General features: G+C 43.1%; 1 protein-coding gene and 1 non-coding gene across 2 annotated transcripts in view; one reads left to right on the top strand and one right to left on the bottom strand.

Annotated features, from left to right (window-relative positions):
• The window catches only part of ACSM4 (acyl-CoA synthetase medium chain family member 4), a 34,936-nt gene that overhangs the window by 6,398 nt on the left and 12,346 nt on the right, over positions 1-16,192 (bottom strand). Inside the window, exons 4-11 of the mRNA XM_056138803.1 lie at positions 15,251-15,394; positions 14,231-14,387; positions 9,341-9,420; positions 7,058-7,181; positions 3,018-3,098; positions 2,107-2,208; positions 957-1,084; positions 768-867 (exon numbers count right to left, since the gene is read on the bottom strand). Coding sequence (XP_055994778.1) covers positions 768-867; positions 957-1,084; positions 2,107-2,208; positions 3,018-3,098; positions 7,058-7,181; positions 9,341-9,420; positions 14,231-14,387; positions 15,251-15,394 — 916 coding nt within the window. The remainder of the gene's footprint in view (positions 1-767; positions 868-956; positions 1,085-2,106; positions 2,209-3,017; positions 3,099-7,057; positions 7,182-9,340; positions 9,421-14,230; positions 14,388-15,250; positions 15,395-16,192) is intronic.
• LOC130046031 (U2 spliceosomal RNA) lies at positions 7-203 on the top strand. Its single transcript, XR_008795645.1, has one exon. It is a non-coding gene; the product is annotated as a U2 spliceosomal RNA (small nuclear RNA).

The raw sequence follows: 16,192 nt of genomic DNA, 5'->3' as shown, positions 1-16,192 counted from the left end.
TACTCCTTTGCTTCTCGGCCTTTTGGCTAAGATCAAGTGTAGCATTCGTTCTTATCAGTTTAATACATTCCATACTCCCTAGCACCTGCCTTTCTGCCCCAAACATCCCTCTTTCCCTTCCCCTCCCCTACCAGTTTGGGTTGAGTTTCTGTCATTTGCACCAAAAAAGAATCCTAATACATCCTCTTTGGAACTCAACTCATTTTCATCTGATTGACACTTCTGGACATGTGTGTGCCTCATGACAAGAATAAACCTTTTGTTTACCCTTGGTTTTGGAGCCATACCTGGTGATGCTAAGGAACTACTCCTGGCTCTGCACTAGGGAATTATCCCTAGCAGTGCTCAGGGGACCAAATGTGATGCTGGGGATCGCACCTGGGTTGGCTGCATGCAAGGCAAGTTCTCCACTCACTATGCTATCTCTCCAGCCCAGACTGACTGTCACTGTCACTGTCCTCCCGTTCATCGATTCGCTTGAGCGGGCCCAGTAACATTGTGAGACTTGTTGCTGTGTTTGGCATATCGAATACACCATGGGTAGCTTGTCAGGCTTTGCCATGTGGGCAAGATACTCTAGGTAGCTTGCTGGACTCTCCGAGAGGGGCGGAGGAATCGAACTCGGGTCGGCCATGTTGGCTGTGTGCAAAGCAAATGCTCTACCCGCTGTTCTATCGCCCAAACTGACTGTTCTTGATTAATTCTAAAGTGTCAGATAAACTAAACTTGAAATTATGGAATTGCTCCCTCAGTGCCATTCACTCTACCTCTCCTCGGATTGGGTCTGGACTACTGACAACAGCTGATTCAACAACGGCTGGGTGTTCAATAAGTGCGCTCTCCACTTCAAATGGGCCAATACGGTACCTGGAAGAGGAAAAGAAGCCTTTTATTACTCCACCATCCAAGAAGGAAATCTCTGGTGAGTTGTTACTTCTGATTGCAAATGTACAAACCCAGAAGAAATGATGACATCATCAGCTCGGCCAACAAACCATAAATACCCGTCACTGTCCATTACTCCTCTGTCTCCAGTGACATAAAAACTCCCTCTCATTGTGGCAGCAGTTTTCTCTGGATTATCCTAGAAATCAAAGATGACATTTTAGGATTAACTTGGTCAGAATAGAAAAAGGGATCTCCTTCCACAAACTAACTAGTAGATCGTATTTTCTATTTTACAGGAAATTTAGTACTGACCAAGAATATTTTTAAAAAGCTAGCTTTTCTTCTACCTGTATCATCCCCTGTCTACATCTCACCAAGCTTCACAACTTGCCTAGTTCTCTTTTTAGAACAATCACTACAATCAATATCTCACACTTAGGAAACTTGTAGGAGACAGTGGTTAGTCTATTTTATAGCTGAAGAAATAAACTTGAACTTTGTGACTTATAGCAAAACATGGTGGATTTGAAGCTAAAACTAAGTCTGTATGTGTCTTACAGTACCTATCACCTTTTCTATTAAAATGTGAATGGGAGGGACTGGAGAGATAGCACAGCGGGTAGGGCGTTTGCCTTGCACGCGGCTGACCCGGGTTCGATTCCCAGCATCCCATATGGTCCCCTGAGCAGCGCCAGGAGTAACTCCTCAGTGCAGAGCCAGGAGTAACCCCTGTGCATCGCTGGGTGTGACCCAAAAAGCAAAAAAAAAAAAAATGTGAACGGGAGGCTTGGAGCAATAGTACAGGGGTAGGCTGTTTGCCTTGCATGCGGGTGACCCGTGTTCAATCCCCGGCACCCCTTATGGTCCCCCCATCACCACCATGAGTAATTCCTGAGTGAGGAGCCAGTTGTAACCCCTGTGCATTGCTGGGTATGACCCAAAAGGCAAAAAAAAAGAAACCAAAACCCAAAAACGTGAATTGGGGTGTGTGGAACAATGGTACAGCAGGTAAGGGCCTTGCATGCAGCTGACCTAGGTTCAATCTCTGGCATCCCATATGGTTCCCTGTTCATTGCCAGGAGTGATCCCTGAGTGCAGAGACTGAAGGATCCCTGAGCACAGCAGAGTGTACCTCCCCCCACCCCCACCCTTCCCTCTGCCTAAAGAAAAGAAAAGAAAAACAATGAAAATGTGAGTAGTGAACTCTAATTCTCATACCACATATTCAGAGAAGAAACAGAAAGGTCGTGTTGATTTTAGTCTGAGGGCGATTTCCCCTTCTTTGCCATTTGGTAGAATGTTGCCATTTTCATCTATAATCTAGGATAAAAGAAATGTTTTTAGTTCTTATTTCTTTTCCCACAAAAAATAAACAAGATGTTGCGCCCTTCCGCCTTTTCCTGCCCCCAGCAGCAAGGTGACCGCCGCCTCAAAGCTTATTGGAAAGCCAGGTATGAGCCAGCGGTGACGGGGCAACTGCAGTCTCATGAGAAGGGGGGTAGTACCGGCTCGTTCTTCATGCCCTACTGAGGTCATGAGTTGCCCCCCAAGAGCGGTTCTCTGGCATGGCCATGGCTCCAGATGCACAGAAACCAATCTCGTAATTATCTGGCTCTTTGCAGAAATCCCTCCAGATTTACCTAGTAAAATTTCAGAAATTCAAAATCTAGTGGCCGCGATAGCGATAGCGGCCGCACAACATCATATGGTTCTCATAACCAGCTATAGAAAACAAATTATTTCACAATGCCATTTCAGCAGTTCTGATTGTTGAGGGGAAATTCTAAATGATGGTGCATCTGTTATCAAAACAATGAATGTAATCAAAGTAGAGAGAGTTAAGTAGAAATCATCTGCCTCACAGGCATTGGGAGGGGTGGGATGGGGGTATATTGGGGTTCTTGGTGGTGAAAAATAAGTACTGGTGAAGGGAAAGGTGTTTGATCATTGCATTACCAAGAATTAATCTTGAAAGCTTTGTAACTTTTCCCACAGTGATTCAATAAATAAATATAAGAACAAACAAACAAACAAACAAACAAACCAGGTAATGAGTAATTATATAAGTATGCCAGGAAATAAGAACATTCTCTCTTCTTTATTAAACTAGTCATATGTTTTCAACCCACCTGGACATCATATGGTTCTACTCCTTTCCCCATGGAGCCGGGTTTAATTTCTTGTCCTTTCTGATTGGCACAAATTATTCCCTATTGAGAGGACATATTTTATGTAAGTATATAAACATTTACTTTCCATAGCTATTTGTATCATGAAAATGAAGTTTAAAACTCAGTGATAACTGAGTTTCCAAGAATTCTGGTCTGCTGAGGGTCACTTGTGATGCGGGGGGTGTGGGGGGGGTGGCTTGCAGTGATGGGGATCAAATGTGATCCAGGTCTTTTAAATGTGAAGCACGTGAGCCGTTTGAGCTCTCTCCCTGGACTAGACCAGTTCTTACACTTGAGCTTAACATATTCATCATAATCACATGTAAGTTTAAGAACCAAACTTAAGGGCATAACAATTACCTATGTTTCTAGTTGAAATGCAGATTGCTGGGACCTATTCCAGTTTCTCATTTAATAGGTTTGGGGTGGTATCTTTTTTTTTTTTTTGCTTTTCTGATCACACCCGGCGATACACAGGGGTTACTACTGGCTCTGCACTTAGGAATTACTCCTGGCGGTGCTCAGGGGACCATATAGGATGCTGGGGATCAAACCTTGGCTAGCCGAGTGCAAGGCAAATGCCCTATCAGCTGTATGATAGCTCCAGCCCCAAATAGATTGCTTTTTTTTTTTGCTTGCATTTTGGATCACACCTGGAAGTGCACAAGGGTTATTCCTGGCTCTTACACTAGGAAATTACTCTGGTGGTGCTCAGAGGACCCTATGGGATGCTGGGAATCGAATCTGGGTCAGCTGCATGCAAGGCAAATGCCCTACCTGCTGTGCTATCACTTCAGCCCTGAGAATTTATATTTTCTGCCCATATCTCACAGAGGGTAGGGCGTTTTCCTTGCAAGCGGCTGACCTAACTGACCAGAGTTCAATTACTCTGTTCCTCTCAGAGAGCCTGGCAAGGTACTGAGAGTATCTTTCCCGCATGGCAAAGCCTGGCAAGCTACTTGTGATGTATTCGAAATGCCAAACACAGTAACAACAAGTCTCACAATGGAAACATTAGTGGTCCCGCTCGAGCAAATCGATGAACAACGGGAGGACAGTGCTACAGTGCTACCCATATTTCACAAGGTGCTGATATTGCTCATTTGAGATCATACCAAGAAAACCCCACCTGTAGACTAAAGGGTCTTATTTTTTTCTTCTATTTGAATCCTGGGGAGCTTTTAAAATTTCGAATGACTTTAAATACTCCTAATAACATAATTGAGGGACATACCAGAACAAACTTTGACAACCCCTTCTTTAGACTAAGGTTGTCACTAAGGGCACCTGTAATAAATTCCCTACTGGAGTGTTTGGTCTTTCCTCATGCAAGGGAATGATAAACTGTCAACTTGGAACCTTCCCGGCCCCTAACACCTCTGAGATCTTCTGTGTGGGAGGCAACAGGGAGACAATGAAATAATTGTAATTCCCAGTATCTAAGGGCACAATGAACTGGAGAACATGCTTCGCATATAGAAGCCAGATTTGATTGCTGGCACCACATGGTCTCCCAGCACTGCCAGGAGCAACCCCCAAGCACAGAGCTGGCAATAGTCCCTGAGCACTACTCAATGTAGTCCCCAAGAAATAAAACAAACATAACAAGCCAAGAAACAAACTGTCAACTCAGATTTTAGTAGCTATTGGTGAATAAGAAGTAAGATCTTCTGCAAGACACCATAAACATTTAAAACTTGGGTCAGAGAGATAGTGTAGTAGGTGCTATTATCTAGAACTTATCTTGCATGTGATCTGTTGGATAACTTTAGCTAGCCCTTTCTTGTCCTCTGCAAGGAGCAACACCCATCACAGTGCTCCCTAAGTACTCGGTATTCATCTTTAACTTCTCCTTTGTGCTCTGCTTCCCCTAGCTTTTCATTTCATTTCATTTCATTTCATCATCCTGTTAATCGTCGATTGCCTCGAGCAGGCCCCAGTAACATCTATTTCATCCTAGCCCTGAGATTATATTCACGGCTCTTTAGGAGAATGAGACCCATCATTGTTACTGGTATTTGGCATATTTGGTAAGCCACGGGGAGTTTGCCAGACTCTGCCCTGTGGGCAGGCTACATTCGATAGCCTGCAAGTTTGTCCAAAGTAGAAATGAGATAATAAGATGTCGCGCGGCCGCGTGGGTGTGACCCCCGCCTCCTGGAATTTGGAGGATCTGGGTGGAAGATGCTCGACTCCAATTCGAGTAGGCTTGGAGGTCTCGGCCCTGGAACCCGTGTGGCTTTGTCCCTCTGCCAGTACCTTCATGTGTGCGGAGAGTGGTCTCAGCATGGTGGTGGCTGGTCCTGGAGGTCTTCGGCTGCCGGAGCCCTGGTCGGGGCGGGGAGGAAAGCTCAACCCGCTCCCCTCCAAGGGACTCCGGGAAGGAACACCCAGGCGCGGGGGGAGAGACTGCACTGTTCTCGTCCGGGATCTGGATTTTATAGTCTCTGAGTCTTGGCCGCTGATGGGATTACACGGCGCCAGGGAGCCAGGTGGTGGGTGTGATCCCCGCCTCCTGGAATTTGGAGGATCTGGGTGGAAGATGCTCGACTCCAATCCGAGTAGGCTTGGAGGTCTCGGCCCCGGAACCCGCGTGACTTTGTCCCTCTGCCAGTACCTTCATGTGTGCGGAGAGTGGTCTCAGCATGGTGGTGGCTGGTCCTGGAGGTCTTCGGCTGCCGGAGCCCTGGTCGGGGCGGGGAGGAAAGCTCAACCCGCTCCCCTCCAAGGGACTCCGGGAAGGAACACCCAGGCGCGGGGGGAGAGACTGCACTGTTCTCGTCCGGGATCTGGATTTTATAGTCTCTGAGTCTTGGCCGCTGATGGGATTACACGGCGCCAGGGAGCCAGGTGGTGGGTGTGATCCCCGCCTCCTGGAATTTGGAGGATCTGGGTGGAAGATGCTCGACTCCAATCCGAGTAGGCTTGGAGGTCTCGGCCCCGGAACCCGCGTGACTTTGTCCCTCTGCCAGTACCTTCATGTGTGCGGAGAGTGGTCTCAGCATGGTGGTGGCTGGTCCTGGAGGTCTTCGGCTGCCGGAGCCCTGGTCGGGGCGGGGAGGAAAGCTCAACCCGCTCCCCTCCAAGGGACTCCGGGAAGGAACACCCAGGCGCGGGGGGAGAGACTGCTCTGTTCTCGTCTGGGATCTAGCTTTTAATCACCCATTTCCCATAATCAGAAGATGTGACTTGTAAAGTCATATTTTTCAGAGAGATCTCTGGATTTTGTATTTGTAAGTGAAATATTGCTTTTCTCTTTCCCTTGCAGTTTACTTTAGAGCAATGTCCCTTTTGTATAGACACAGGAAGAAAGATGATGCTCTGCTCTTGTTACTTGGGAGTTAATTGACTCCGAATATTGTTTACTCCTGGGCATATTTAATCCCTCACATTTACTCGACTTAAGCCTCAGTTTCCCTTGTTCCTAGAACCCAAATAGGAGGGTCCCAATGAAGGGACTGGATGAACCCTGGGCAAGCTGTAAGCTACACTGGCATAAAAAAGGGAAAGGCCATAAAACTTAAAATAAGTTAAAAACATGCTCATGGACAAAGACTAGCATGAGGAACAGGAGGAGATGGGAATGAGGGGCGGGGGCAAACTAGAATGGAGAGCACAGTGAGATAGGAATAGGAACCTGGGGAGAATGGAATAAATGGCTACTAATCACCAACCAGCTTGGGGGCCATGCGTCCATTGGCAACTGCTGACTGGGGTGGGGAAGCGACTCCTGACCACCTAACACATGCATCACGGAGCACGCCTACACATTTTGTGAACACACAGTAGCCCACCCTAGTTTGATTCCCAGCACCACATATAAGCACCGTCAGGAGTAACCTCTGAGCACAAAGTCAGGAGAAATCCCTGAGCACAGCTCCATGTGATTCTAATCCCCTCAAGACCCTGCTAAAAGTTTAGAGCTAGATGGGTGTTGACAGTCCTGGGGGTGAAAGGCTCCCGATATGCAAAATTTAAACGTTAGCCATTAAACATACCACTTCTGTCTGTCCATAGCCCTCGTATAGCTCCAGCCCAGTTTGTGCCTTCCATTGTTCAAGCACCTCGGGGTTGAGTGGCTCCCCTCCTGTCAGGCAGTGTCGGAGCTTCTTGAATTTGTAACTGGAGAGAAAGGTTGAGGAAGGTCTTAGGGGAAGAAATGTGTGGAACTTCTGTTGCAAGATACTTAAGATGGGCAAGGAAAAACAAGTCTTAGGAACATTAGGGCAATGAATGTTTATTGAGACCCTATTGCCAAATGTCCTAGATATGTGAGACATGTTAGTGATTACAACAGTGTCCTAGCAGAACTTATGTTTATACTTTTAATACTTCTAATACTTTTCTTTTTTTTGGCTTTTTGAATCACACCCGGCGATGCTCATGAGTGACTCCTGGTTCTGCACTCAGGAATCACTCCTGGCGGTGCTGGGGGACCATGTGGGATGCTGAGGATCAGACTTGGGTTGGCCACATGCAAGGCAAACGCTCTACCTATTGTACTTTTGATTTATCCTGCACTTCTAATATTTAAGAGTAGGCTATTAAGGAGAGGGCAAGTAGGTGAAAATCCTAATGATGCTACTGCATGCTTATTATGAGCCAAATTCATTGAACATTGACTCTAATGTTAGGATCTTCAGGGACACTCTTATTTTCTTTACCATCCCTGTTTTAATGGCATAGAAATTGAAGTTGAGAGATATTAAAGAACTTGGCACTGCTTCCCAAATAAAGGGTTGGTTAGATATGCAGTACTCTGCACTTGACAGCTATCTCACCTATCAAGCCACTTGCAATGAATTCTCACCACAAGCTTTAAAATTTTTTTTAATTAAATCGCTACAAGCAACAGTTAAAAAACTTTCATATTTGAGTTTCAGTCATACAATGATCAAACACTCATCCCTCCACCAGTGTACATTTTCCATCACCAATGTTCCCAGTATCCCCCCCAACACCCCTGCACCCCACCCCACCCCTCACCCTACCTCTACGGCAGACAATTTCCCTCTTACTCTCTTTCTACTTATGGGCATTATGGTTTGCAATATAGACAATGAGATGTCATCATGTTTGGTCCTTTATCTACTTTCAGTACACATCTCCCATTCTGAGTGATCCCTCCAGCTATCATTGACTTAAGTGATCCCTTTTCTATTCCAGCTGCCTTCTTCCCAGCTCATAAGGCAGGCTTCCAACTGTCACCACAAGCTTTTGATGTGTCTCTCTTATGGATGAAGCTACAGGTAGGAAGTTTAGCAAGGCATCGTAAGTATTGAGGCTCACACTGTTAGTAAAAAGCAAAGTCCTGCTTGTTTGACTTTGGCGCTTGAATTTTTAACCACTTGCCTTTTAACCACTGGCCCTAGAACTTAAAGCATAAGTTTTTAAAATATTGAGTGAGTAGACAACAGACCTGATTAAAAAGGCTGGAGCAGGAGACCTGTGATACTCAGGGGTCCAACAAGGACAGGAAGACAAAATAAAATTGTGCCTATTCCAACAGCTTTTGAATTACTCTTTTTTGAATTTAATTTAAATTTTAATTAAAGAGTTATGAGTTACAAAGTTACTGATCGTTGAGTTTTAGGTATACAATAATTCAACACCATTGTCAACTTCCCTCCACTGGTGTTCCCAGATTTTCTCTCCAGCCCCCACTTCACTCCCACCTGTCAATTTGAAAGGCACATTACAAAGATCTGATTGTTGTCACTTAGATCTCAGTTTTCAGTTCTGTTGAATCTGTGTTTTGGGTATATGGGGATACCACTCACCCACATCACTGATATAACTGAAGCCCTGATGCCTGTTAACCCATACTTCTTTTTTTTTTTTTTTTGGAGTTTTTTTTTTCCAGCTTGTGCTTTTTATTTTATTTATTTATTTATTTATTTTTATTAGTGAGACATCATGAGATACAGTTGTAGACTTACAAATTTTTGTGCTTGGGTTTCAATTATACAATGATCAAATACCCATCCCTCCCCCTGTGCCCATTTCCCACCACCACGAATCCAAGTATCCCTCCCACCCCCCATCACCCCCATCCCACCCTACCTCTGCGGCAGGGCATAACCCATTACTTCTTGTTCTCTTCTTTCCCCCTTGATTTCTTTCCATCTCTGTCTATTTCCTTTCTAAACACTGGGGTCAAGTGTGAGCTAGACATCCCCCTATTACTATATTGAATTACTCTTAAGATGTAAGAAAGTTTGTGATCCACAAAGAAGTCATCACAGACCAGGAAGAGAGAAGATACAGATCTACCCGTGTACCTTTTAAGGTCTTTTTGCACAAGCATCCGGTATACGGTGGGAGCGCTGCACAGGGTCGTGATGGGGTAAGTGGTAAGCGTCTGGATGGTGGAGAGAGAGACACCAACATCAGAAGCAGTTAACAAAAGTCCATGATGAGCTGATGTCTACCACACCTCATTCTCTTCCAATAATGTGTCCATTTCATAGTCAAATTTGAATAATAGAGCCAATATTAACCAGTTTCCTAGGGCGACTCTATGCCTGTTGGGAAATTTCAATTTTTGGAAAGAATATATGCATGTTAAAATAATAGACAATCAGATGAACAGAAGGCAAACTGCTGAACTTGAGAATAGGCTATAAGCACGAGCTAATTATTTCACTCACACCTGCAAATTATATTCTCTTGTGTGGTAGAATCCTGAAACCTCCTGACTCTAGACGCACCAAGACAATTTTTATTATTTTGTCGTTTATTTTGGGAGGCCACACCTGGTGATGTTTGGGGGTTACTCCGGGCTCTACACTCAAGAATTACTCCTGGCAGTACTCTGGGGATCATAGGGAACGCCAGGGATTGAACTGGGGTCATATGCATGCAAGGCAACACCCTGCTTACTGTGCTATCTCTTTGGTCCAACAATTATTTTTTAAAAATCAATCCTTCGAGTGGACTGATTAAATACAAAAGTAAGATGTCTGTATGTGTGAGTGTGTGTGTGTGTGTGTGTGTGTGTGTTGGGGCCAGAGTCAGCTGGCAGTGCTCAAGAGCTACTTCTTATTTTGGCAATGCACAGGGGTTACTCGTGGCTCTGCACTCAGAAATTACTCCTGGTGGTGCTCAGGGGACCATATGGGATGCTGGGAATTGAACCCGGGTTGACTGCATGCAAGGCAAATGCCCTACCCACTGTGCTATCACTCTATCCCCAAGAGCTACTTCTGTCTGTTGTTCTGGGTTGTGATTTGGGGAGGGACTATGTTTTATTATATAGTTAATATTTGTGTAAATATTTCATGTATTTATATTATTTATGAATACTTATGACTATTATGTTGTGTTTATATTATTGATATAAACATTTATGTAATTATAAACCAGGGTTCGCTGCATGTAAAGAAAGCTCCTTAACATCATACATCTTCAGATCCATAAGTAAGACTTTTAAAAAATTCTTTTTGTAATGGTTTAAGATGACTGCCCTCCGACATCATGATGGATCTATCACATCTTCCAGAAGGGCAATGGAGAAGATTATTCATGACTTCTACTCAGATCTCTTTAATAGCCACATCCACTTGCCCACGTACCACATACCACATGATGGATATGTCATTCCCAATGTTCTCCCTTCCGAAATCCAACATGCCATCTCGTCGGTAAAGAAACAAAAAGCACCTGGCCCAGACAAGATCAGACCTGAACACCTGAAGAACTTACCATCAGTACTCATCAATACATTAGCTCGACTCTTCACACGCTACCTGTCTGAATGCAAGGTTCCATCCCAATGGAAAACCAGCAAGACTGTACTACTATACAAGAAAGGAGACATCCACGACATTGGCAACTATCGCCCAATCTGCCTATTGTCTGTCATCTACAAACTATTCACTCGAGTCATCCTGAATAGGATTAGCAGAACACTAGATGAAGGACAACCATGTGAACAAGCTGGATTCCGAAAAGGATTCAGTACCATTGACCATATCCACACAATAACCAAGCTCATTGAGGTATCTCGGGAGTTCAAGATGCCGCTCTGTCTAACGTTCATTGATTTAAAGAAGGCCTTTGATTCTGTTGAGACGGAAGCAGTCATGGAAGCCCTAGCCAATCAGGGCGTACAAACTCAATACATCAGGATCCTTCGTGAGCTCTATTGCGGATTCACTACCAAGATCTCACCATTCTACAAAGAAGTAATCATCCATATCAAGAGAGGGGTTCGGCAGGGTGATACCATTTCACCAAAACTCTTCAGTGCCACCCTCGAGAACATCATGGGACGACTAGAATGGGAAAACATGGGAGTGAAGATAGATTGTCGGCATCTACACCACCTCCGCTTTGCTGATGACATCGTTCTAATAACACCAAACATCAGCCAAGCGGCACAAATGCTTGCGGACTTTGACCGTGAGTGTGGAAAGGTCGGACTACAGCTGAATCTTACGAAGACAATGTTTATGAGAAACAGCCTTGTTCCTGACGCTCCATTCGCTCTCAACGGAACCACCATCTCTGAATGCAACAGTTATATATACTTAGGTCGAGAAATCAACATGATGAATGACCTGGCACCTGAGTTACGCAGGAGGAAGAGAGCGGCTTGGAATGCCTTCAAGAGCATTGAAGAAATAACTAAAAGGACAAAGAACCTCCAGCTACGAGCACATCTCTTTGATTCCACTATTCTTCCTGCATTAACATATGCCTCAGAGACCTGGACCCTACGAAAACAGGATGAGAACACTATTCGGGTCTCTCAAAGAGGAATCGAAAGAACTATGCTTGGAATATCACGATTCACTCAAATGAGAGATAGAATCCGGAGTTCTGATCTTCGTCAACGCTCAAGAATCAGGGATGCTGTCTCATTTGCCAAGACATCAAAAATCAGATGGGCTGGACATGTAATGAGGTTTACAGACAACCGCTGGACTAGAGCCATTACTGATTGGATTCCACGAGACATCAAAAGATCACGTGGACGCCCACCTATAAGATGGTCAGACTTCTTCGTCAAGACCCTAAATGATCGGTTTGAGGCTCTACATGTTCCTAAAACGAACAGATACCATTGGGCTACGCTAGCACGCAACCGGGATGAATGGAGACGTTACTGGCACCCGCTCGAATAAATCGATGAATAACGGGGATTAAGTGATTAAGTGATTAAGTGAATGGTTTAAGGTTTGCTGGACTCATACTGTAAGTTTCTTAAAATCAAATAATGACTATTATTAACTATCTCTGGAGAAATACTAATAATTTAAAGAGAAGGGGCAGTTGCCACCTCTTCCAGGCAGCCTTCACTGAAGTCCCTGGGCATGTGATGGGTTGTAGGGCTCTAGAAGTATATATCCCAGTGTATAACCTGGTGGGTCCACCTTCTTCCCATGGTGTGACCTTAAGAAGAACAGCATGACTGTCTAACCAGCCCTTTCCATAGGTGAAAATAGGAAGATCACTGAATTTTAATGGTTAGAGTTAATACTAAAGGAGATCTTTCTAGGGAAAAAATAATTTTCTTTCAGAGAGTTTCTGCTTTGGCTCATAATGAATTGAAGATTCATATTAGATTTTAACATTTAAGAGAATGTTGGGGCCAGGGCAATAGTACAGTGGGTGGGGTCCTTGTACCTGGGATTGATGGACCCAGGTTATATCCCCAGCATCCCATGTGGTCCTACAGAACCACAAAAATTGCCAAAAGTGATTTGTAGGTGCAGAGCCAGGAGCTACTCCTGAGAAGCACCAAATGTGGCCCCCAAATGAAACAAGCAACCCCCCACACCCCCAAGAAAGATTTAAGAGTTGTGGTTCAAGAGGTTTGTCTAGGCTATCAAAATTTCCATGGACCAGGAATAAGTTCCAGTCTGTAAATGAGTATATTTATGTGAGTGCCCTGGCTCTCTAGATTTCAATCTGTCACTGTCACTGTCACTGTCCTCCTGTTGTTCATCGATTTGCTCGAGTGGACCCAGTAACATCACCATTGTAAGACTTGTTGTTACCGTGTTTGGTATATCGAATACATCACAGGTAGCTTGCCAGGCTTTGCCATGCGGGCGAGATACTCTCGGTAGCTTGCCGGGCTCTCCAAGAGGGGTGGAGGAATCAAACCCGGGTCGACAGAGCAAACGCCTTACCACTGTGCTATTCAATAATTTATACAAAAAGCGTGTTAAGTCCATAAAAAGTCTTATAGCACTTTATTTAAGAATAAAAATATTCTTACTTTAATATCCATACTTAACATATTAAATAAGACATATTTGTATTATACAATAAACCTATTTGTCAATATATTAATATACTTAATATATTAAAGGTATTACAATTTTTTATTTGAATGTTATAGAATCTTTCATATTTAAAAAGTTATTATTATTTTACAAATACAGGTTTTGAAATGACTTTTCTACTTCAGGGCATTTTGTAAATCTGATCTAAAGAGTTTAGGTCTTATTATTACCCTCTATTTCTCTTAAGGTCCTCAAGCCATCTTGTCAAACCAGTTACCAGAATAGCAGGTGAATAGAAATATATGGCTTCTGTTTACATACAGGTGTGGTAATTATTTAATATATGCATTTTGTTAAATGTGATTATTTTTTCATGGTTGAAAACAATGACTTTAACCACCTATTTCTAAAGGCTAAAGAAATCAGTGTCATCTGATACCTCTACTACCTGTCTGTAGCAGAGAAGGAAGGGCATTCTTGGTTTTCAGAAGAATGTTCAGTTTGGAGATCAACAAAACAAGAAACATGTGAGCAGAATGGAAATGCTTCAGGAGAAAGGTGAACCTACCTTCAACCTTTTCAAATGGGTTCAGATTTATGAGCTATTGTCTTAGCTTCACTGAGTCAGGAACCAACCTTTGTGTCGAGTTGAGATTTTAATCGGTTATGTAGAACCAGACTTTTAAGCAGTCACAGATTTAGCAACACTAGAAAATCCTGAACAATTTAAAAAACATGGGTGGATTTTATGACTGAGTGTGTGGCAGATACTCCTTTTCCACTCAGTTAAATATATTCAAAAGCCAAGTCTTGGAGACTTTGTTTTCTAAAAAAAGGAATAAACTCCATAATCCCAGGATGCCCCGAATGCTAAAGAAGCATTTCCGTGTTGTTTGGAGGAAGAAGGGAAAGACACAGTTAGAAGTCACGACTCACATTTAGAAAGATGTCAGTGTCAAACTGAGCCATCCGATGCACAAAGACACAAGCTCCCTGTAGCCAGGAAGAAAACACACTACCAATTGCAGCCTTGATCCAGCCAGTGTCAGACATGTTCCAGATGATATCAGAGGATTTCAGGTCTAACCAATACCTAAACGATATGGAGAAGCAACAAATCAGATGAAATAAAAAATTAATAAACAAAAACTTCAGCAACAGGAAAACAGAAAAAATGGTGTTTTTGAGGATGGGCCAAACCTAATTATTACAGAAGCCCCAAGGAAGTTTGAGGGAATTCTACCTCTCATTTTGATTTTTTAGAGTCCTACTGGAACTAAGAGTGAAGATAAAACTTGCATTGGGGGGAAGGGGGGCTGAAGCGATGGTATAGAGGTAGGACATTTGCCTTGCACGCAGCTAACCCAGTTTTGATTCTCAGCATCCCATATAATCCCCCCGAGCACCACCAGGAGTAATGCCTGTGCATAGCTGGGTGTGACCCAAAAAGCAAATAAAATAAAATGGAAGTTGCATTGGGCACAATTTTCCAAGTTTTTCCTTTAATTAAAAATGTTTATTGAGCAAATATTGTATGCGAGTAACTTTTTTACCAATATAGTGATCAAGAGCTCAGGTCTGCTCTAATTTTAGGCAGGTAGGCATATAATAAAATGAACAGGGACATAAGTGAATATGATTTCAAATCGGGACATGTGGTATAAGGAAAAAGTCTTAGGATAAAATATATTCTAAATTTACCTGGCAAAAAGAAGATAGAGATACTGCTCAGGGGATTGACTAAAGGTTGATTCCTAAGTTCTTGCGTGGTGAATTGGTTAGATGAAGCAATTTACCGATCTGAGGTTGGACAGGAAGACCAAGAATTTTATTTAGTAGGTATTACCTTGGATGTAAAGAAAAGCTAGCCAAAATAAAAGTGTTCAACAGGAAGTTGAAGATAAACAGGTAATTCAGGAGAGAGTTTAGCATAAACAAAGTGAGCTTCCTCCATACCGTCCACAGAGGGTGTATCCAATTCCAAGGCTGCTCTGAGAATGCTGAGCCATCTTAGGAGACCCTGTGGTCCCACTGGTGAAATAAATGGCCATCGGTTCTTGGCTTCCTGTATCCACACAGTTGTGTTCTGAAGAGGCAGATCTGTAAAACACAAACCCCTGAATAATGGCAGATCAGTTTGACAATAATATTTTTCTTGCTCTGGTAACTTAAGACATCATTATTTTGGTACCAGATTATCAACAGAATAGAACTGAATCCAAAGTCACTCTGATTTTAGGAATTCTTAGAGGGAATTTTTCAAATTCAATGTTAAGAGTTAGCAGCTCAAGTCTCCCTCTCATTTTAAAAAGAGCTATCTCCAAAATAAATAGCTAAGCTGTCTTTCAATATCATTAATAGGATGAACATTAATTTCTCAAGCATTTTCCCCAAGTGCTTTTGTTTATACATTTTGAAAGTCAGTATAAAATCCTGTGAATTGTTATTAAATATATGCATATCATATATATATAGTTATTAAGTGGCATCTTTTTATTTTTCTTTGTTCCATAAAATTGATTTTGTTCATGAATTATGTGATATCATATACTTCAGGGAAAATTGCTCCCTATGTAGCTCCAGAGTATGACCCTTTTTTGGAAGACCCACACCTGGCTGTGTTCAGGGTTTACTCTTGGCTCTGCACTCCACCAGGGAATACTCCTGGTAGGCTCAGATGTGGAGTGCCAGGGATTGAAAACAGGTTAGCCACATACAAGGCTAGCACCCTACCATTGCCCTTGATTAATGTGAGAAAATGATGGTAATCCTTTTTTTGCCAGTAAGTGATTTAGAAGCTTGAAGGAAAAGTTTTCTTTAATCCTTCTCTTTAAGTCATGAGAAGGAAATTCTGCCTTCCCACCATCCACCCACCTTGTTTTCTAGCCTTTCTGTATT

The sequence above is a fragment of the Sorex fumeus genome, unplaced genomic scaffold (genome assembly GCF_029834395.1).
Source record: "Sorex fumeus unplaced genomic scaffold, SorFum_2.1 ptg000130l, whole genome shotgun sequence".
NCBI classification, from domain to species: domain Eukaryota; kingdom Metazoa; phylum Chordata; class Mammalia; order Eulipotyphla; family Soricidae; genus Sorex; species Sorex fumeus.
This window is presented reverse-complemented; position numbering and strand designations above follow the sequence as displayed.